The sequence below is a fragment of the Equus caballus genome, chromosome X (assembly GCF_041296265.1).
Source record: "Equus caballus isolate H_3958 breed thoroughbred chromosome X, TB-T2T, whole genome shotgun sequence".
NCBI lineage: Eukaryota > Metazoa > Chordata > Mammalia > Perissodactyla > Equidae > Equus > Equus caballus.
Genome location: NC_091715.1, coordinates 75396418 through 75419577, shown reverse-complemented (window position 1 = coordinate 75419577; position 23160 = coordinate 75396418). Strand labels below are relative to the sequence as shown.

Sequence of the window (23160 nt, the reverse complement as noted above, 5' to 3'; positions counted from 1 at the left end):
GTCTCAGCCTAAATGTCACCTCTTTGACAAGGCCTTCCCTGATCAAACAATCTAGAATAGCCTCCCAGTCTGCCTCATTACATCACCTTGCTTTATTTTCATCATAGTGTTTATCACGACCTGATGTTTCCTTCTTTTTTATTTTCTGTCTCAACATGGTAGAGGGTCAATTAATATTTGGTAAATTACGTATGTGAGAAGGTTGGGAGGTTCTTCCAGGAAGAGGGAAAAGCATATACAAAGGTCTTGAGGTAGAAGGGAGTTGAAAGAAAGCCAATTTACGTTGTTTCTTGGCCTTTATAAGTGGCTAAGATCAAGTGAAAGAAAACCAATTTCTGGCTAGAGCAGAGAGCAGAGTGTCACCAGATAGGACTCAAGAGATGGACAGGGGCCAAACTATTCAAGGTCTTGTAGGATCTATCTGAAGACCAATTGGAAACATTAAAGGGTTTAAAAGGAAAGGAGTGACATGTGAATTTTGCTTTTGAAAAATACCTTATAATTCTGATGACAGAGTAGAGAGAATAGATTCGAATGGAGATAAGAGTAACTCTGGCACACTGTAGGAGTCTATGGTAGAATGGGCTATGGTGATAATTTAGATTTGAGTAGCTGTGCTGGAAATAGAGTGTGCTTAATAAATAAAAATAGGGCGGATGATAAATAATAAGACATTAGTGAATTTGACTAGGTTTTGTTCCCCATGATCCAGTGACAATGTCCTATCTTAAGTCAGGTGACCAACAAAATAAAATCCTCTATTTAAAATCCTCTCTTTCCCAGTGTACCCTTAAGTAGTTGTATCATTTTCATTTGAGTTTAATAAAGTAATTTTATTGTTTACTGGTTAGGAATCTGAGAAAGTATTTACTATATCATTGATTATTCAGCAAGAGATTTTGTTATAAGAAAGAATTTTTTCGTAGTTGCTGAGAAAAGAGTTTTGATAAACTTTCAGTTGTTAACATAATTTATTGTAATGGGATTTTACCTACTAATTTTAACATTTTGCATTTTGAGCCAGTCTACAGTTATTTTTTGATAAGCTGTATTTTTGTCCATAACGGTAGGATACTCTATTATTCCATTTTTTAATACAATGATTTGAAATAAAATGCACTTCTTAGGTTCACAATATATGATCAACTGTAGAAGCTCCTAATGTGTAAGCTGCTGATGTGTTCTTAAGTGAAATGCAACTTCAGAATGTCCTGTATGCTTTCTAAGACTTGGAGCCTGTTGTTAATCGTGTACTCTTTAGCCAGGAGTTAAGGAAAATCAACAATGATCTAAATCAGGTGTCAGCAAACCTTTTCTTTAAGAGGCCAGATAGTAAATATTTTAGCTTTGCAGGCCACGTATGGTCTCTGTTGCATATTCTTTGTTTTTTACAACCTTTTAAATGGTAAGAACCATTCTTAGCTCACAGGCTGTGTGTACAAAAACGTCTGGGAGCTGGATTTGGCTGGCAGGCTGCAGTTTGTAGAATCCTGATCTATGGTGTCTATATACTGGTATTCATAGATTTATTGAAAGTGAAATGTATGCATAAAGCATTGGTTTTCAAACTTAGAGCTTTTGGCAGCAAACCCATTTTTCAGATAGCATATTATATGAAATCTTCAAATAGAAAGTAGATAAAGGGCAGAGCCATTATACTTTGTTGTTTGAATGTGTCCTGGGGCCTCCAAAATACAATTTGAATACCAGTGATAGAAAGTGCTGGATGAAGAACAGTGAAGGTTTGTCGTCACTGTGACAGAATTGGGTGTTAATGAAAGATTGTGCTTGTCACATTTTCTTTGGCCTTTTAAATAGCAGAGTCCTAGAAATATGAATTCTATTTCAGGGGCCTGGTTAATGAACTGCAACTGTTTGGACTATCATTATTTTAAACACCTTTTCAGGTCTTCTGTCTGTTGAATACTTTATGAAATCACCACTTAAACATGTAAGGAACTCTAACTGAACTATTTCTTTCAGCGTCCATGTTAAATTGCTGTTAAATTGGTGTGCATGAATTCATCTGAACCAGATTGATGGCATACTCTCAAGATCTTTTGACCAAGTAAACCAGATACTCGGTGTTGCTTTTCATTATTAATATTGATTTTATCACAGGGACATGATGATGAGGTGTTTGTTTTGGAAGCACATCCATTTGATCAAAGGATCATACTTTCGGCGGGTCACGATGGGAACATTTTTATTTGGGACCTTGACCGGGGGACCAAAATTCGGAATTATTTTAACATGGTAAGGAAAATCTGTGCTTAGTTTATATTAAAACAGACTTCTCTTATATGAAAACTTGGTAATTAAAAGCATACTTAGTACCAAGGAACCCCTTGTCATCTTGTGTTTAAATTCATACAATACCTTAGAGATTGACTCAATACCTGAGGGTAAGGCCAGTAGAGAATTATGCCTTGTAACTTTATTATCGTGGTGTTAGCATTTTCTAAATTCTGGTCCCCAACTTTAAACTCTAGAAATTTAAATTTAATAAGCATTTGGAGCTCACACTAACGAAAATCACGAAAAGGTTAATGTTTAAACCATAATCCTAATTTATGAATCACAGCAATGAGTATATTGTATATGCCTCTGGTAAACCCCATATGGCTTAGTTAGTAATCAAGAAGTTGTTTTGCAAACATGGAATTGGAGATATGGGTACTAAGATATATTTCATACAAACCATGCAAAAATCTGGTGACCTCTCTGTTCTCCCAGTAGACCACCCTCCTGTGGTGATGAGACTACTCATCCTCCATATTTAGTGTCCCCTTCTGAAGAATAGTTCTGACTAAACGTTTCTAAATTGTTGGCCTTTGAGCTCCCTTTTATAGGTTTTATACATATTCAGATTATTGATAATACCCTCTGTCTTTTGTTAGTAAAATTGATTTGTGTGCTTTAATTCTGGGATGGTTATTTTAAAGCTTACTTTCATTACAATTTAAGATGTGAAAATAATATCTTGACTTTCTGAGATAGCACCTTTGTCAACTTGGTTGTGTTTAGGTATTTTTTTAATTCTTCTCTGTCACTTATTTAGTACTTCTTGAGATGTGACATTGCTGGTAATGTTTGATGCCATCCATTACATTCTGGGTTCTGGGTATAGAAGCCAGAGAGTACATTGGAATATTGATGCATCATAGAATCCAAGATATGAACAAGCAGAAGCTATTGCCTACTTTTTATTTGAAAATTACCTCTTAAAATGACTTAAAGTGACTCCTCTAAATTTCAGATTGAAGGCCAAGGCCATGGTGCAGTGTTTGATTGTAAATTTTCACCAGATGGAAACCATTTTGCCTGCACAGATTCTCATGGGCATTTGCTGCTTTTTGGTTTTGGATGCAGTAAATACTATGAAAAGGTTAGTATATTTAATTTTTGTTGTAGACTGCAATTTTGGATTGTATCATTCATAAATTTTATTTGAAGGCTTCCAGTTAATAAGGGTTGATGTGTGTCAATAGATATAAAATAACAAAATCACCTTTTGTGGTAAAATATTTCATCACTATCAGAACATAAGACTTGGCAGTGTGAATCACTATTAAGATGTAGAGGGATATACATATAAAAATTCATTAGGAAATCATTTTGCTTGGAAGATATTCTCTGTACTGCCTTTCAGGTGAATAGGAGAACAGTTTTCCAGACAGCATCCTCTACTTACCATAAATTGGGAATAAACAGCTGGTGACCAAATGATTATTTTCTTGCTTGGCTACTTTACCTATTATTGATCTTGTTAAAATACTTTGGAAGCTAACTTAATTGGTTCCTTATATGTTATTAGCTATGAACTTGGAATAGATTATAGAATCTTGGAGTCGGAAGAGAACTCATAATCATTGAGTTCAGCTCAGTACTTTCCTCACCTTTGAATGTCTTTGATGCGACTGATATTTACCTGCCTTTCCATTTATATTATACTCCATCTACCCTTAATTGAATAAAAATAAGCAAGAAAAAATAGTTATAAAGGTTTGTATGATTTTTGTGACTTAAATACAAATACCTAACTTTATCTGTTGCTTTACTTCTTCCTGTCCTAATTGGAGAAATAGGATATAGTGCCAGAAAGTAATACAGATGGTAGGATTTTGTGGAGAAAGATATGATTATGACCTAGGTGATTCATTTCTACCTAGAGGGAGCATATGACAATAGAGGGCTATAAGAGAATGCAAAAATTGTCTGATTTTAAAAATACATGTGCTCTAGGAATGAAAATATGTGCTTATCTATAAATTCCCTGTGTGCGTTAATTACTAAAAATCTATCATAAAGATTCCAGATCAGATGTTCTTCCACACGGATTATCGACCTCTCATTCGTGATGCTAACAACTATGTATTGGATGAACAAACCCAACAAGCTCCTCACCTCATGCCTCCCCCATTCTTGGTGGATGTTGATGGAAATCCTCATCCCACAAAATTCCAAAGACTAGTACCCGGACGGGAAAATTGTAAAGATGAACAACTTATACCACAGCTGGGATATGTGGCTAATGGTATGTTTTCTCCAAAATTAAATTTAAAACATTTTGCAAAATGTTGTACTTGCTACTGTTCTCTCTTATGATATATGCCCTGTGCTAAACTCTGTAGTAAGTGATAATACATTTTACCTACTAATTCTATTAATTTTCAGTTCATAATACTTTTTACCTTACCAGAGTACTTTTACATTGTTTTTCTCACCTAGATACAGATAGATGGATTAGGACAAGTAATCATATTCTCAAGCAGAGAATGTGTTGGCCTATTGCCTTAGAATCCTGAACAAATGTATGATCCTATTGTTTATAGTATTGACTGCTAGTAATGATTAAATGTACTAACTTTAACGTGTCAGGGTTTTATAATTGAAATTTCACTGCTCATAATGTTGGTATTTTAATTTGAGAGTCCATAGTTAATGGAGCCAAGAAGAGGAAATTTCAAAAACCACAAACTGGAAAGTGGCTATTTACCCATCCTCATGGTTGAAATGCAAAGAATTATTGAGTGTTGGGGAGGGGGTGTGAGTGTTTAAATAACACTCAATCTTAGAGGATATTGTGGAAGTAGTGATGAGTGTGATGCATGATGGGAAGATAGTAGAATAAGACATTGAAATAAACTATTCTCTATCAAAACAACTCTCCTGGTTGACATATTCTTCTTAAGTATACTGCCTCTTCCACTCCTACCCCCCACATATACCAGAATATCTTTATATTTTAGTTTGTTTCTTGTAGGTTTTCTTCCAGGTGTGTCGTGGTGAGTTACTGATTTGTAAATGGAATTTTATTTCCTTACTAGGGAATTAAGACTTAAATTGATCATTATAGAGTAAAATGTTACACATCTTTTTATGTTGTTTCTCATAAAGGTTTGTAGAGCAATGAGATGTGTTACACATGTGCTGGTAGTTACTTTAGTGATGTCATACTTATTAAACAAGGGAGAAAAGCATGAATATTAAATAGGAGATGAAACTAAAAACTGTTGGTCTAGTGGTTAAGATTCGACCATCTCACAAACACGGCCCAGGTTCATTTCCTGGGCAGGGAACCACACCACCCATTTGTCATTTGTCATACTGTGGCAGCTACCCGTTGCTGTGATGCTGACAGCTATGCCACAGGTATTTCAAAGGCCAGCAGGGTCACCCATAGTGGACAGATTTCAACAGAGCCTCCAGACTACGACAGAGTAGGAAGAAGGACCTGGCAACCCACTTCTGAAAAAGTTGGTTATGAAAACCCTATGAATAGAAGCAGAGCATTGTCTGATGTGGTGCTGGAATATGAGAGGATGGCGCAAAAAAGACTGGACAGGGTTCTGCTCTGCTGTACGTAGGGTTGCGAGGAGTCAGAATTGACTCATGATGGTACTAACAACAAAAAAACCTAAAAACATCTGAATAAAAAAATCTGTAATTCATCACATTTCATTTCCTGTAAGACCTGATCACTTGGCTACTCTATCACATACCATTTAATCTGACTAGAAGGCAAGATCAAAACGGGTCTAAGATGTATTTAAGAAAGAAAAAGATCATAGAAGTAAAGTTTTTATTCAGAAGTAATCATTGAATTTCAGTGTATAATAAGAAATAATTTCTCTACTCATCAGTACACTGAGATGTTATCAAAAGAGACAATATTTGAAAGGCCGTAATTTTGATTTCTTTCAGAAAGGAAATTCTCCTGAAAGAAAGATGCAGAACATTTTAGTTATCTATGACTGAACTTGTTTAAACCTTACTCAGATCTCTCCTCTCGATTTTTAGCTTGGAGTATTCTATGGAGAAAAGTCATTTTTAAATTAACAATTTAATAATTATTCTTTAAGATAAGAAGGCCCTCATAACAATGTCTAATTTGGGGACATTGGTTAAGTCACACACAAGCTGACATACTGAAAAATTTAAAAATTCTTTAAAAAACATTTTGTTTGATATATGCTTTACTTTCATTTTAATCTTTTTTTATTATTTATATAGAAATTTATAGATTAAGCTTGTTTTTACTGTATTTAGGGGTATACTAAAATGTAAGTAATTTTGTGGCTTTTTATCTTTGGTCTCATTAAGGTGATGGTGAGGTGGTAGAACAGGTAATTGGGCAACAAACCAATGACCAAGATGAGAGCATTCTTGATGGAATAATCAGGGAGCTACAGAGAGAACAAGATCTGAGACTGATTAATGAAGGAGATGTTCCACATTTTCCAATTAATAGATCATATTCTGCTAATGGTGGTAAGTGCGTATATATTTGTAAAAGATATGATGAATGTATTTTATTTTACTTGTACCAAGTAATTATATGTGAGGAACATTTTAGGTTTTTAAATAAAAACAACATTAAAAGCATTTTTATTAATTACAGTTGTGATATCAGATATACCAAAGTGCCATAATCTCATTATCATTTGTGCCTAAAATGACTTAGCATCTCCTAAGAAGTACATACAGGTGGTATATTTTAATACACCGTTTTCTTTTACCTCAATAATGTATTTGCAGTCTTTACTTTTGTTCTAATAAGCGATGTGCTGCAGTAAGTCCAGCTGTTTTGTATGGGAACCAACCTATAAAGTTTTCAAAATTAAAACCACTGTGTTTAAAAATTACTACCCAAAATGTTTACCCTCCTTGGTTAAAAAGAAAGCCACGTATCACCTTTCTCTCTTGAGTTTACAAAAACACACTGAAAGACAAGCAGCCCTCTTCTTAGGGAATACAGATGCAACTTCTAAATTGACTTAGAACAGTTTCATCTTAATTACCAGTATTGTTCTAATCTTTTGTATCTCTTTCTTCACTTAATGTGGAATGTGCCTATGCATCTGAGTTTTATGTCAGTCTTAGCTTGTGTCTGTTTTACTTTTATCAAGAATTATTCTCCTTTAAAATGCAGTCCTCTTATGGGATTTTGGCAAATGTGTTTCTTTTTACATTTATCTAATTGAGGTCATTTATTTGGATATCATGAAATTTTGGAGTCCACAGAAATGAATAAGATGATTTAAATTTGAGGTGATTCACAGGGTATTTTACTCATTTCCTGATTTCTTTAGTATCCCAGAAAATTAAAATAAAAATGTTCTTTGTTCAGGACATTTGGAGGACCAAACTCATAAGCTTTTCTTAACCTGGAACAAGATAAGAAGTGAGCTGATAATGCTATGTATCTGGGCTCTCTGTTCCTAAGAAATAAAACTTTCGTAGAACCCTGATTTAGAGATCCATTAATGAAATCAGCATTCAGCTTTACCTTCAATACTAGGTTTCTATGGATAAATTTGAAATGCCATTAGTTAGAGGGACCCCATTGACTTCTGTTTGCAATTTTCATTTGTTTTGGGGTTTTTCTCTTGCTTATTTTAACAGTTGAATGTTTCAGTTTGCATTTTTGTTTTATTTGCAAATGTAACAAACCTTTTAATGGGCTAAATAAAAGTAAAATTTAGATTAAAAAGCTGCTTTCTGATCTACTACTAATAAACATTTGTGAGTCTACCAAATCATGTTAAATACACTTTTTGTATTTACTGAGCGTTTAGTAGATGACAGATGTGAAAGTGCTTTAAAAAAATTAAAAGAGCCATAGAAACTTTAAACATTTATTGAATGCCTGCTTTATTCATAACACTATAAAAACCACAAAAGGGATACAGAAAATGTAGAACAAAGGGATAGCAATATTGTCCAGCAGTACTATCTTTGAATCTCCTGTTTTAGAGCTGTGATCTGGAAAATTTTGGTGACTTTGCTCAGAAAGTAGTACCCTTCTTTGTTTTTATTTTAGCTCTGAGAAGTCCAAATATGGATATATCTTCTTCCCCCAATATTGGGCTTCGACGTAGTGGTCAAATTGAAGGTGTCCGACAAATGCATAACAATGCTCCTCGGAGCCAGATGGCCACTGAACGAGATCTCATGGCATGGAGCAGAAGAGTGGTGGTCAATGAATTAAATAATGGGGTTAGTAGGTGAGTCAGTAAGGTAACACTGATGAAAAAATTGAGAGCTTTATTTTTTAGTAAGTAAATTAAAATGTATTGTGTTAACCTAGTAACTATGGTATTTTTTATCCAGCTGAGTTGTGCATTAGTTTTTCTGTATTGTTCCAGTTAGTTCATTCTGTGACAACTATTTAACAGTTATCTTCATTTTGCTTAGCTTTATGCTAAATGGTTTGGGGAATACTGAAAAATGAAAGACATGATCTCTGTCTTCCAAGAGTTTATAGTCTAGGTTAGCAAATAAGAATACAAATTCTATTAAATAAGAACATGAAGCTGTATGTGATTAGATATGTCTGTGATATATGGACTCCAAATTCAACAGTGATTTTGAGGAAAAGGCCATCAACTCTATATTGGAGCAGTGTGGGAGTGCAATATAGATATGTAGTAGACTCCAGTGCTTAGGGTATGTTTAGAAGTGTCATTTAAGTGGACTTCCTTGTATGAAAGGATATCATTAGGATGAATTTCAAATTTAGACTCCCTATCCTAATTTGTAAACCCTAACATTTATTGTAATATCAACTCCAGATAATCCACAGCAACTGGAAATATATTTAGAAAAGAGAAAGGACACTGACAGAGAACATATAAAATCCCTTTTAATTATGTTATCTCCCTAAACAAGCCTTTTATGAGCTCAGCCAACAAGTAGCAAAATTAGTTTGGGTTCACCTTTTTTTCTTCAGCAGTAATAAGTAAAAAGGCAACATAGCTAATTTATAAACTGAATGCTACCCTATGGTAGTAGAGCAATTTGAAATAATTCTTTGCTCAAAAAGTTAAAAGTAGAATTGAAAGCAGGGACTCAGAGAGTTGCATGTCAGTGTTCTATGCAGCATTATTCACTATAGCCGAACAGTGGAAACAACCCAAGTGTCTGTCAACAGATGAAAGACTAAACAAATGTGATATATACATACAGTGGAATATTATTCAGCCATAGAAAGGGATGAAGTTCTGATACCTGCTACAACGTGGATAAACATTAAAACATTGTGCTAAGTTAAATAAACCAGACACGAAAAGATAAATAGCATATAATTCCACTTGTCTGAAATATCTAGAATAGGCAAATTCATAGAGCCATAAAGTAGATTAGAGGTTAATGGCCTGGTGGAAGGAGAAATAGAAAGTTACTGCTTAATGGTTACAAAGTTTATATTTGGAGTGATGAAAAAGTTTTGGAAATAGTGGTGATAGTTACACAACTTTGTAAATGTCAATAACACCACTGAATTGTGCACCTAAAAATGGTTAAAATGGCAAATTTTACTTTTAAAAGTATTTTTACTGTCTGACTTTTAAACTATTGGTTTACTTTTTGATGATTTTTTGCTACTTTGACCTTTGATTTGTTGTTAGGGTTCAGGAAGAATGTCGAACTGCAAAAGGTGACATAGAAATCAGTCTTTATACAGTTGAAAAGAAGAAAAAGCCATCTTATACTACCCAAAGGGTAAGTTTAGTTTTACAGTACTTTGGAATACACTATTTGCAAATACCAGGTTTTTGAAAGGTGGCAATTAGATATTAAGGGACTATTTGGATAGGTGCCTGTGTATAGGGAACCTATTTTTTGAACTCAAAATTGAGATGTACAGTTATTATTAATAAGGATAAAATTATACAAAGTCAGAACTGTCCCCAAAAATCTAGGACGTGTGGTCATTGTAGGTATAGGATATTTGTGTTAAAATACCATTTTCATTTGGTTAAATTAGCACCTTGAAATTATGGCTTCATCACTAATCACAATGTAAAACAAATGCTCAGATACCCTAGGCCAGGGGTTGGCAAACTACTGCCATGGGCTAATTATGCTCTACTGCCTATTCCTATTTTAATAAAGTTTTATTGGAACGCAGCCACACTTACTCATTTATATATTGTCTGTGGCTGCTTTCACACTATACAGAGTTGAATAGTTGCAACAGAGATCATATGACCTGCAAAGCCAAAAATACTTACACTCTGGCCCTTTACAGAAAAAGTTTGCTGACTACTGGCCTACCTAATCATACAAGAGCAAAATTTTGATCTATACTTTGGGAAGATTCCTATTCTCAGTAGAAACTGCTAAGCAGGAAGTAAGATTCATGTACTCCATTAAGAACATGTTATGCCCCTTACTCGTACTCTGAGGTTGAATGAATTAGTGGCATAAGAACGTGTGGTTTTATTCCAAGATCTAACTGTAACTCCTGAAAAGTATGGTAACTTGGAAAGTCTAGGATGATTTCAGTTTTATTAAAGAAATCTAGGCGATGGACGCTGAATTTTAAATGTTTTTTCAGTATTTATGAACAGCCTTTTAGGGAATTATCATATGAATATCTCCAAGTATTCTTAGATCATTTTGATGCCCACTTTCTTAATTTCTATTGAGGTGTCATTGGCTTATTTGATGTTCTCTGATAAGATTGTTTTCTTAGAGATTTTGAATAACTCAGATCCATGATTTATATTCTTTTTTCCTGCAAAGCTGATTTGTCAAACATCAGACTCATCAAACTACTGCCCATGGGCTAAATGTGCTCTACTGTCTATTCCTGTTTTAATAAGGTTTTATTGGAACACAGCCACACTTATTTATATATTGTCTGTGGCTGCTTTTACACTATACACTCTTGAGTAGTTGCAACAGAGATCATATGACCTGCTTTATTTTTGCTAGAGGAAGATTAACCCTGAGCTATCCCAGTCTTCCTCCACTTAATGTGTAGGTTGCCGCCACAGGTCCACACCGGGGATCTGAACCTGTGAACCCGGGCCGCTGAAGCAGAGGATGTCAAACTTAACCACTACGCTACGGGGCCGGCCACTAGACTTGTTTACTCCTGATAACATATTAGGGTTGTAGCTTTGACATATGGTATATTAGTAATAATATTTTATACTTGTAAAGGTTATAATAAAATAGTTTTCACTTTACATTTCAGTTATTAAAAATGAAATTTTTATTTTGATCTCTTTACTAAATGTAGTTTTTTATAGAAGTACATATTATATTAAGAATTATATATACACAAATATGATGCAGTTATCTTGCTTCATCCTTTAATAAATTGTGAATAATATAGTATATGTAAATTTTGAGTGGGCAAACTCTTGCAGCCCAAGCTTTCAGCACTGTCTTACAATTTGATCACAGTTCTCAAAATAAGAAATTAATCAATATTAATGGAAAATGTGTTAAATATGTGTAAATATAGTTATCTTGGGTTTTCTTTTTGGGGATTAATTCCTATCCCTCACCTCCACTCTTACCCCACCCTTGCCCAATTGACTTGCTTTATATATGTTCATTTGTGTATGTTCACTGAGCCTTTCATTTTTTTAAATCTATTTTCCTTCTGTTTTACAGAATGATTATCAGCCTAGCTGTGGGCGGTCTTTACGAAGGACACAACGCAAACGTCAGCATACTTACCAAACACGGTCCAACATAGAGCATAATTCACAAGCATCATGTCAAAATTCGGGTGTACAGGAAGACTCAGACAGCTCCTCAGAGGTTAGATATCTGCTGATGTTTGTTTACTCAGTGTATTTTTTGTTTCCCAGTTAGTATCATTGGTTTAGGTTTACTTCTTTAATAGGAAATTATTTTAGTGATTTTCTTATAAGAGGATTATTCATTAATGAGGCATTTAAATAGGCAAATCTGAACATTGTATTGAATTCCTTTAGGTATCTTCTCTGATATGTACCTAAGATATTATCTTAGTTGAGGGTATCTCTGATCAAGATCAGAAAATCTTGATCCGAAAAGTTTGGCTTTGGGACAGTGAGAAAAGAGAGTGAAAGGAAATCTGCCTAGAAATGGAAAGAATTGAAATATAAGCAATGATAACTAGTTATACAGTCTCAGAACTGGTTGACTGTGTAATCAACAGAATATACAGTTTTCTGTTGCTGTTAACTTCACCAGTAATGAAGATTACTGAATGATGGTTTTTCTTAGTCCCACCTTTTTTATGGTAATGGAATAAAGAGTATAGCAGTTCTTTTCACGTTCCTCTCTTCTCTAGTCCTTTCCTTCTTTTCTCTTAACAACTGTAGTCATTAAGTGAATAATGAGGTTTTAATTTTGCCTTGGCAGTATATGGCCCCCCCTTCTTCTCCCACCATTCACAGTTCTTTAACTTTTATCAATGATGTCCCTCCTTCCCTCCCCCACCCATGAAAATCTTGATCTGAAAAGAATGATCAGGTATTTAGGAATCGATGTTACATTTTTAACATAATCATGTATTGTGGTTGTGTTGAAAAACAGGATTTTAATCTTAATGAGTATTTATAGTTAAAATGCTTTTTTTGGTCAGGATTTACGTCAAAATAATTCCTGGGGTATGAGGCAGTTAGTGAGGATACAGATAAAAAAAAAAGATAGGCAGTGAGGTATTGTCTAAACTGGAGATTATGTACACAAGGGTTATCTGTTCCGTCTACTTTGGTATGTTTGAAATTTTAGATAGTAAAATAATTACTAAACTTTTTTTTTTTTTTTTAAAGAATTTATTTTTTTCCTTTTTCTCCCCAAAGCCCCCGGGTACACAGTTGTATATTCTTTGTTGTGGGTCCTTCTAGTTGTGGCATGTGGGACGCTGCCTCAGCGTGGTTTGACGAGCAGTGCCATGTCCGCGCCCAGGATTCGAACCAATGAAACACTGGGCCGCCTGCAGCGGAGCGCGCAAACTTAACCACTCGGCCACGGGGCCAGCCCCAATTACTAAACTTTTTATAGATAATAATTATATTACCTTGGTGGAGGCATATAGATATTTTTAAAACAATGGTTTTAACATTTAAGAAGGTTATATTTGGAGTCTTAGGACTTATTCAGTTGTAGGGAGTCTATTTCAGTCTTTGAAATAATAAAAGATGCCTCATATCAATAAGATAGCAGATGCTAGAAATTTTTTAAATACCTAGGAGGCTTAGTTGTGAGTTAAAGATGTATGTAGAGAAATGATTATGTACATTTTTAACTAAAAGTTTTTGTAGGCAGAAGGGGAAATACAAAAAAATGTTATAAAACAGGTAGTGTGTGCTAATTAATAATATGCTAGTTAATAATAACCATATATCTCAATTGCTGGCTCCTTGTTGCAGGAAGATGAAACAGTTGGCACAAGTGATGCTTCTGTAGAGGATCCTGTTATTGAATGGCAAAGTGAAAGTTCCTCCAGGTAGTTTTCATGGTTTTGGTTTGGTCAAAATTATTTGACAGTTTTGATGTTAAATTACGTTGTTGTAGGAATTTGCTAAAACCAGAGTTAAAATAATATTTTATAGTAGAAAGAGTACTGGGTTGGAAGCCTGTTGTTTTATCCTGGCTCTGCCAATATCTTTTTGGGCATGTCACCGTGGGCTTTAGTTCCCTTATCTGTAAAATAAGACCCTTTGTAAATCCAAGATTCTATATCTTGGCAGGCTATATGTATTTATTTCAGTTTTAAAACAACTACATTTAACCATTTCCAGGGATAAGGAGCATCTTTATTTAAAGAAGCTTTTGTGATTTGGACAGGAATTTTGAATTTTAAATCCTGTAATGGGAAACTAAACATTACTATATCCAAGAAGCATTTCATTAAAATCACTTAGGTAACGATCAAAATTCTATATTGATATTTTTTCTCTTCAGTTAGAACAAAATCAAACCATGTCATTTATAATACTGTTTGATTACAAAATGATCATCATTCAATTATGAGACAAAACTATTCCTTTTCTAAACTTACGTATTCATAATTTTTATTTATTTACAGTGATTCATCAAGTGAATATTCTGATTGGACAGCAGATGCTGGAATAAATTTGCAACCCCCAAAAAGACAAACCAGACAGGCAACACGGAAAATATGCAGCAGCTCTGAGGAAGAAAATTTAAAGTCACTAGAAGAAAGGCAAAAGAAACCGAAACAGACTAGAAAGAAGGTTTTTAAGTTTACAAGTTGTTTTTTGTTTTTGCCTTTAATACTTGAATATTTAACGTTAACACCTGACTTTTCTCTAAAAATAGCATTCCATCTGAGAAGCTAAGTAAAATTATTTAAAATGACAAGAATTTTTGAAATTATTCTGTTATTAAAAGTAACGGCTAGAATTTCTTCATTATTATTTTAATTGTTATTAAATTAAAACATATTTGCAATTGTTTGTTAAAATGTAGTAGCGTTTTAAATAATAAGCCTCTATAGTATAAAAGTGCTATTCTTGTCATGTCATCTTTCATAAATTTTTATACATATTTGACTTGTAAAATGGAAAGATATGATAAATCACGTAGATTTCTTTATTTTTATTTCATCCCAATGATGGTTTCTTTTCCCCACTATAATTTCATTTGGATGATGTAAAGACTTAATCCACATAGTTCTTTGAATATTAATTTAAGAATTTATTATGCACACATTCTGTAGCCTGTTGCTTTAGTAGGCAGAATTATCTTCTTGATTGTCACTATTTTATTGGCAAAAGGTGATTGTGTTACTTGTATTTGAATTCATGTGGTATTCTAGGGACATGAGTAAAATTTGTGGTTTTTAGATAGTGTATAGTGTCATATTATGTGTCAGCCATAGTTGAACAAACATGTTGAAGACCTCACTTGATTATTTTATTCATACAAAAATTGTGCACAATTAGATGGTAAAGGAAAATGTTTAAAATTTGTATATTTTAGCTTTAATTATAACCTGATATTTTTAACATTCTGTACCTGGTATTTTTCATACTACTGTTCATATATTTATGGTTTATATATTTGTGAACTATATTTTAGAAAGGAGGACTGGTTTCTATGGCAGGTGAGCCCAGTGAAGAATGGTTTGCCCCACAGTGGATCTTGGATACCATACCAAGACGTTCCCCATTTGTCCCACAGATGGGAGATGAGGTAATTGTTACCTGTTACAACCTTTTTCTTTTGGAATCTCAAGAGCCCTCACTTTAATCAGTCTTAGGGCATTTATATTCTCAATTATATTATAGTTATATGTGCACTATTTTAGCTGTTCTGCTTAGTGATATTTTTTTTTGTGGACGGTGACTGAATTTTATTAATCTTAGTATCCTTTGTAGGCCTAACACAGAGTCTTCAATATAGTAGATGCTCAGTGAACACTGAGATAAATTGATTGGCTTGTGAAGTCGTGAAAATAATTGTCTTGATTTTCATTTTAATTGTTAACTTAGTAGAATATATTGGTATTATGAGGCCTGATTCAAGTCCTAATATTGTTTTGAAAAAAAAAGCAGCCCATGCTCAACCTGATAGAAAATATAATAGAGGATAATTACCCCTTTCAATGATTAGAGAAATGTCATACCACAAACAAGGCCTCCTGCTGAGCCTATGATTGAATAACATAACGATATATATGGTTGGTGAGTCAAAAACTGATTTAAATTCTATCTGATGAAAAGTTTTTAATTTTCGTTTTCTTATGAAAATTCTGGTAGCATTATAATATTTGAGCTCTAGTTAGCCAGTATAGTCTTTGATATACTGAATAATCATTCATTTTTGAGTGATTAAATGCTTACAATTTTCAATTTAAGACTAATAGTAGGAATATAAGGTTGTCATCGTAATAAAAGAAGGAGTAAAACCTTGCAAATGGATCTAAAAGTCTTGAGACCAGTAAAAATTTCACCAGACATTTCTGTAATTGCCTGTTATAGATACCTCGTACCAGAGATAGCTATCAAGTAGCCTTATGAATAAGCTATTACTTGCTGATTATCTTGATATTATTAAAATGTTTCCTTTCATATGTGTGTCATCTTGTAAGATTGGACTTTTGAGCAATGCTTGTTTGTGTAGTTATTTTAGTAGAGCATGCTCTGATGAATGCTGTATTTAAAAAACTTAGGGTTTTTTGGGGGGCATATCCAAAAATTATGACTTCTTATGTTTATTGCCTGTTTTTATGGAGGCTTAAGAGAGAGTAATTTTGATTTAATCTTGGAAAACTTTACAGAACAAAAGGAGGATCTGTGTACTCTGTGATCTGATGAGACTCCTCTCTGTTCCATATTTACCTTGCTGGAATCACTTTCCCTCTATTTTGTTAAACTTAGCACATGCTTATGTGCTTCAAGACTAATGTGTGTTAGATAATGAGAGTTTAGGTAATGGAAACAATGTAAAGAACTCATAAAGGCGGAAATATGCTTTTTATATAATCAATCTCTTAATGACTGCATTACTTTTTACTTTTTCTAAGTGTTAAGCCCTCATTATTTTGGCAGGAATACCCCTACCCACAGATCATTGCCTCTCATAATGCTCATTCGTTAAGGTCTAACTTAAATGCCAACTTCTCCTGGATGTTTATCCCTACTTTTTGTTTGCCTGCCACTCCTTCTAATGAGCTTTGCCACCTAAATTATTTCTTTATTTTTCTATTTTTTGATACATATTGCAGTCTGCCTTGCACTGTACTCATATATCTACATGTCTGTCCATATCCTTGAGGGAAAAAGATTTTATTTTGGTGTGTTTCCACAGCACCCAGTGCTGTGTACATACATGTTTGATCAATATTTGTTCAGTATAGGAATAAATATATAAGAAAGCATATCAGAATAACATGCTTATTATTGACTTTTTTACCCTTACCCCTACAATTATGTTTATATACTAATCTTTAAGTCTTTTTAAATTTCTACTTGTATTTTTAGCTATTGGGAATTCTGACAGAGAATATTGATTGGTAGAATATGTCGGTGTATTTTAAAAATCTCATAGTATGATATTTTGTATGTTACTTTCTTATATTTATTTATTTCTACCACCACTTTAGAATTATTGTGACAAGGAAAATTTTTTTAATGAATCAGAATATGGTAGTGAATCCCGTCTTAAGGAGGTGAAGGGTCTTACCAAGTTCTTGGATTCATTTTCTTTCCATACCATTGCTAGTTCTGATGTTAATTCTTGCAAAAGAAAAATTTTAACTTGTCTGGAAATTACTCTATTTCGTAGCCTGTGGTGAGAACTGTATATAAATATATATAAAATGTGTTGGGGCCTGCCTGGTGGCGTAGTGGTTATGTTTGTGTACTCCACTTTGCTGGCCCAGGGTTCACCGATTCAGATCCCGGGCATGGACCTACGCACCACTTATTAAGCCATACTGTGGCAGATGTCCTACATATAAAGCAGAGGAAGAGGGCATGGATGTTAGCTCAGGGCCAGTCTTCCTCAACAAAAAAGCATACACTGACTATTAAAATTTTGATATTTAGAATATCAATTACAATTTGAAATATAGTACTTTAAGATATAACTGGTTTTGTGTACATTTATCATTAGTTTCTGTTTCTTCAGAAATTTATTAAGCTGCTAGAGAGAAAAGGATTGTGTGTGCAGTGTTTATATTATGCACTATTTAGTTCAGGGCTACATAGCCATGAGTACTGAATGAATGTTATTTGATAGTGACAAGTACATTTATTATACAAATTTTTAAAAAATTATGTTTGTTGTAAACACAAGAGGATGTTTGTAGGAATATATATTGGGATGTATAGAGTTGTTAAATAGGATGCTGCTGTTTAATACCTCATATTTTTTGTTTTAGCTTATCTATTTTAGGCAAGGACATGAAGCTTATGTGCGGGCTGTAAGGAAATCAAAAATATATAGTGTTAATTTACAAAAACAGCCATGGAATAAAATGGATCTCAGGGTAAGTTTGCCAAATTCATAAGCTATTCAATTGAAGTAGCTTTGGAATTAAGTTACTTGCCTGTAGACTTTTTCTCAGTTTCATGTTGATTGTGTATCCAAGATAAGGTGATAAACCATATTCTTGAACAGCTGGGTGTTATGGATCACATTTTAAGTTTCCTGAAATTTGTATGGCACGTATTGTCTTGATTATTTGACCTAATTTATTTTAAGCTTCAGCTCCTCTAGTGTACACCATTCTATAATTGGAACAAAGCCATAGTTCCCTGGTGTGGATCTTTTCCTAAGCAGCTTTGTACATCCCAGAGGCTCTATAAACTAACTGCGGGTGCGGACTATGAGCGCTCTCGAGGTTCCAGCAGCTTTAGGATATAGTAAATATCTTAAATCCCAAGAATCTCAAAATTTTGTAGTGCTTTATGAATTCTCTTTTGATATTCTACCTATGTAGCTACATGGTATTGAGTAAAATGGGTATGTATTCTTTAGAGGTCTTTCTGACTATAAATACATAGTCATTTGTTCATTCATACATATGTCCATAGACAAACAGACGTAGGGATACACACAACATCATTTCTACTTAGGTTTACATGTGTTTTGTTCTTTTGTTTTTCCCACTTGGAAAATGAGACAAAAGGGCAATTTTACGATGATTTTCCAGGTAAATGAAAGGTTGTTGTGTGATGATGCTTAGCAGGAAGGGTACAAGAAAGAATGTGTATATTTATTGAAACAAAGATTGAGAAATTTGTAAAAAATTGTATTAAGGTTGTAAGGTGCTAAAGTATCTTATCATGTGGACTTCACATAACCATCTCCTGCGAGATAGGGATGCTACTTTATTCTGAATCAGGTGAAAGTTGAGTGGGTTTTTTTTCCCTAGAATCAGGGGAATGAAGAAAATGTGTGATTTCTTATTTAAATTCTAACTCTGTATTTCTAGGAAGTTTTAGGAGGCAGCACATGTGTGCTGCAAGAGCCTGGGCTTTTGAATAAGACCTTGATTTCAATCCCAGCTCTGCTGTATACTAATGTGTAACTTTAAGCAAGTCACTGTACGCACGAGGCTCAGTTTTGTCATCTGTTAAGTATGACTTATAATCAATGTATAAGAGTGGTATTGTAAAATAATATTGTGAACAGTAAAAAATGTGAGTCTGTTCCCTGAACATACATGTATGTGTCCACCTGCATATATACAGACTGTATTTCTGCTGGAGGAGTGATTCTTAACTAGGCAGAGCATCATCATCCCCTGGGAGGTTTTTCAAAATATATATAACTGGGTTGCATCCTAAACCTTTACTGAATTCAATTCTACAGGAGTAGAATTTAGGAACATAAATTTTAAAAAGGTTCCTAAGGGGATTCTGCTGCTTATCCTTGGTTTAGAGCCCTGTGCTAAGCTACAACATGCTATTAAGGGTCGAGAGCCATGTCTTATTACCTTTAACACTTAGTGGAGTGCCTAGTATTTCCTGGGTATTCAGGTGATTTTTAAATTGTGCAAATCATAATGAAATAATATGCAAATGTTAGGTAATTATTTCTATTGAAAGTAATAATTTATTGGTATTCCCATGAATAGGAACAAGAGTTTGTTAAGATTGTAGGAATCAAATATGAGGTTGGACCACCTACACTGTGCTGCTTGAAGCTTGCATTTCTGGACCCCATTTCAGGCAAAATGACTGGAGAATCTTTTTCCATTAAGTGAGTAGCTATCTCTGGTTTGTGTGTGTATGTGTGTGTTTTAATCCCTCTCCTGTGTGCTGCAGAGTACAAGCCTTGATAGAGAAAAAACTATAGCACTACAGGCTTTAGAGTTTTGAAGACTGAGGTTTAATTTTTAATTCCTCGTTTGTTTCTCCACTTAATAACTATATGTATATTTATAGCTATTAATGTGTACGTGTCTGTATATGTATTATATATGTAATATAATACACGCACATATAGCTAATGTGTATGTAATATAATGTATATATATTTTATGTGTGTGTATTTATATCTATAAGCACGTCTCGGAATTTATGCCTTCATCTTTAAAATAAAAATGATAGTATCTTTTTCAGGATTGTTGTGAGGAATAAAAGAAAAACCTTTATAAGTGCCTAACAGTATGATTGAAACATGGTAGTTGCTTTTATTTCTGTTAATAATAATAGGAATAATTAGTCAATAACACATTTCTTGAGGTTGAGTTTGAAATCTAAGGAGATGAAAGAACATCATTTCATACTTTTCTTAAAACAATCTTTAATATAAAATACCTTTAATAACCTTCATTGGCGTCTTTATGTTACTGAAGTGATATACAACAGTAGGCGGGGCACTCCCAAACAGATCAAAGCAGATGAGGTTTAATTTATCTAAAGGTATTTGTAGAGAGACCTTGAGGTTTGCAGCATTTTGCTTAATGGGTCCACATTAGACACATATCCCTGGATATTTCGTAGGTAACCTATACTATTATATCTAAATATTGATTCATATGTGCCTTATTTTCTGTACAGGTATCATGACATGCCAGATGTCATTGACTTCCTTGTGCTACATCAGTTTTATAATGAAGCCAAAGAAAGGAACTGGCAGATTGGTAAGTATAGAATTCTCACTTAATAACTATTAAGTTCAAAGTAGAGTAAGTAACTTTTTATCTCTGGTTCATGAGAAAGAGACTAGTTTAACATGTAGCTGGAAAAAGATGTTAGCTAAATTAGAAAAATTAAATTTTCTTTTTCAGTTACGTTTAGGTGATTTTATACACATTGTGTGTGACATATAACCTCTAAACCTTCTGGGAATACCTACTCTATTAGTATACAAATCTGAATTAAAAAGAAAATCATCAAATATCAATTGCCCTGAGTGGAGTACTTAACACTTAGGCTCTTAAACAGGCCATTACCGATTTGTGGTTTCCTTTCTGTCTCTCTTTTTCTCTCTCTGTCTCTGTTTCTCTCTTTCCCTGCCTCTACCTTTCCTCCCTTTCCTTTCCCCTCTCTGCCTCCCTCCTTTCCCCCCTCACTAGCTATTTGATCTTGGGCAAGTTTTTAACCTCTCTGTACCTCACTTCTACTATCGTTAAAATGGGAATCACATCAGGACATACCTATAAGGCTACTGTGGACAATAAGTGAGTTAATATATAGAAAGCACTTAAATGGTACCTGATGCAGAGTAAACACTATGTAAATGTTTGCTATCAGTGCTTTTAAATTTTCCTTTCTTATGTGGAAGAAACATTTTTGTCTGCAATGGTTTGTATTTGTAATCCTTAGCCATTGAGAGACAGAAAACTAGTGTGAAGACATTTTTAAAGGCAAAAAGCTGAAAGCAAAAAGAAGGAAAGTAAGAAATAACTGTAGTAATATATGCACGGTGCAAGGGGTATGCCTAATGATGATCCCAAGTAATTGATAAAAGTTAAATTATATGTGGTAGCATTTATTTAAGAAGACTTGGACATATATGGTTTATTTCAGAAAGATTACTAGCACTTGGCAATCAAAATCCTTGAAGAGGGTAAAATGTAAAATTCACTTATCTGGCAAACTTAGATTGAAACCTCTAATAATGCTAAATATAATGCTATTTCTGTATTCAACAAAAAGTAGCAATTTAGAGTGAGGAACAGAGCTTTTATTCTCAAGAGCACCCTTTAAGAATTTCTAAAAATATTATAGGTGATAGATTCCGCAGTATAATAGATGACGCCTGGTGGTTTGGGACTGTGGAGAGTCAGCAGCCTTTTCAACCAGAGTATCCTGATAGTTCTTTCCAGTGTTACAGTGTTCAGTAAGTACATTTATGGTCTTTTATGCCTGATATATTATTGGAGTACTATCCGGATTTTCTATAAACCCCACCAGGAATAATACTTTTTTATCTGATTTATCTAGTCTTATGAGACCTATGCCTATAAAGAAGCAATAGTGCCTGTGAGGAAGGAGTTGATAATAAACCATTTGATCCAATATACGTGCTAAGACAAAGCAGGAACTGAAGAATTATTTCTACCTCCCTTAATGACTGTTTTTTCTCTTAAGTATTTCTATTTTAGACACGAATTGCAACTATTTTTTTATGAAGACTACTGAAATTAATTCAGTGTTTAAAGTAATTGTTACAGCTGGAATATAGCAATGTATGTTAGTACCTAGTCTTTAATGGTCTGAATTCGAAGCAGAGGTGACTGCATTATGTTTGAACGTACTATTTGTCTGCAACTTTTACTTTAAGTTCTTCATGAAATCCCAGAGTTGTAACATTCCTAATGAATGCAGCTTTCTTCTCAAAAATGATAAAAAAAAATGAAGATTGACTTTTAGTCTCCATATTACTGATCAAAAGGGAATAATAAAACTTTGGAAATGCTATAATACTTAAGCTCTAGGATAAAGTAGACGATCTTACAGAAAGAAGTGATCTATTAAATCTACTTTTTTAACCTGAAAGGAATTTTCCAAAGAATTTTTGTTCTGTACCCTGGCTTAATATCGAATATATCCTTGATTGGAATTAAAAACAAAAAAGCCAAGTAAAACTAAGAGTAAGCTTATTGCTCTTTAAGTTACATATTAGTGGACCGTGTTTTGTCTATTAGAGGTTTATTATTATCTTTAGGTAAGCAGAGTTGTACTTTAAGGAAAACTGTACTGTCCCTTTCCACATTGCACCCCTAAGAAGTCATGCAAATTATGCTAGTAAATAAAAGTAAATGTCATGTGAATTTGATTTGTATCTTATTTTTTAATAGCTGGGACAATAACGAGAGAGAAAAGATGAGCCCCTGGGATATGGAGCCAATTCCAGAAGGAAGTAAATATGCTTTTAAAACTGAATTATTATTCTTCTGAAAGAAAAATGGCAATAGCATGATACTGGAAACTAATCATT

At 33.8% G+C, this 23160-nt stretch overlaps 1 protein-coding gene across 2 annotated transcripts in view; it reads left to right on the top strand.

Annotated features, from left to right (window-relative positions):
* The window catches only part of BRWD3 (bromodomain and WD repeat domain containing 3), a 118113-nt gene that overhangs the window by 65879 nt on the left and 29074 nt on the right, over positions 1-23160 (top strand). For both annotated transcript variants that reach the window (XM_023633968.2, XM_023633969.2), the window contains exons 15-29: positions 2122-2256; positions 3260-3388; positions 4312-4537; positions 6607-6774; positions 8327-8510; positions 9912-10005; positions 11914-12063; positions 13665-13741; positions 14324-14492; positions 15340-15453; positions 18146-18253; positions 19847-19971; positions 20775-20857; positions 21948-22059; positions 23021-23082. In XM_023633968.2, the coding sequence (XP_023489736.1) occupies positions 2122-2256; positions 3260-3388; positions 4312-4537; positions 6607-6774; positions 8327-8510; positions 9912-10005; positions 11914-12063; positions 13665-13741; positions 14324-14492; positions 15340-15453; positions 18146-18253; positions 19847-19971; positions 20775-20857; positions 21948-22059; positions 23021-23082 (1936 nt within the window). The remainder of the gene's footprint in view (positions 1-2121; positions 2257-3259; positions 3389-4311; positions 4538-6606; positions 6775-8326; positions 8511-9911; positions 10006-11913; positions 12064-13664; positions 13742-14323; positions 14493-15339; positions 15454-18145; positions 18254-19846; positions 19972-20774; positions 20858-21947; positions 22060-23020; positions 23083-23160) is intronic.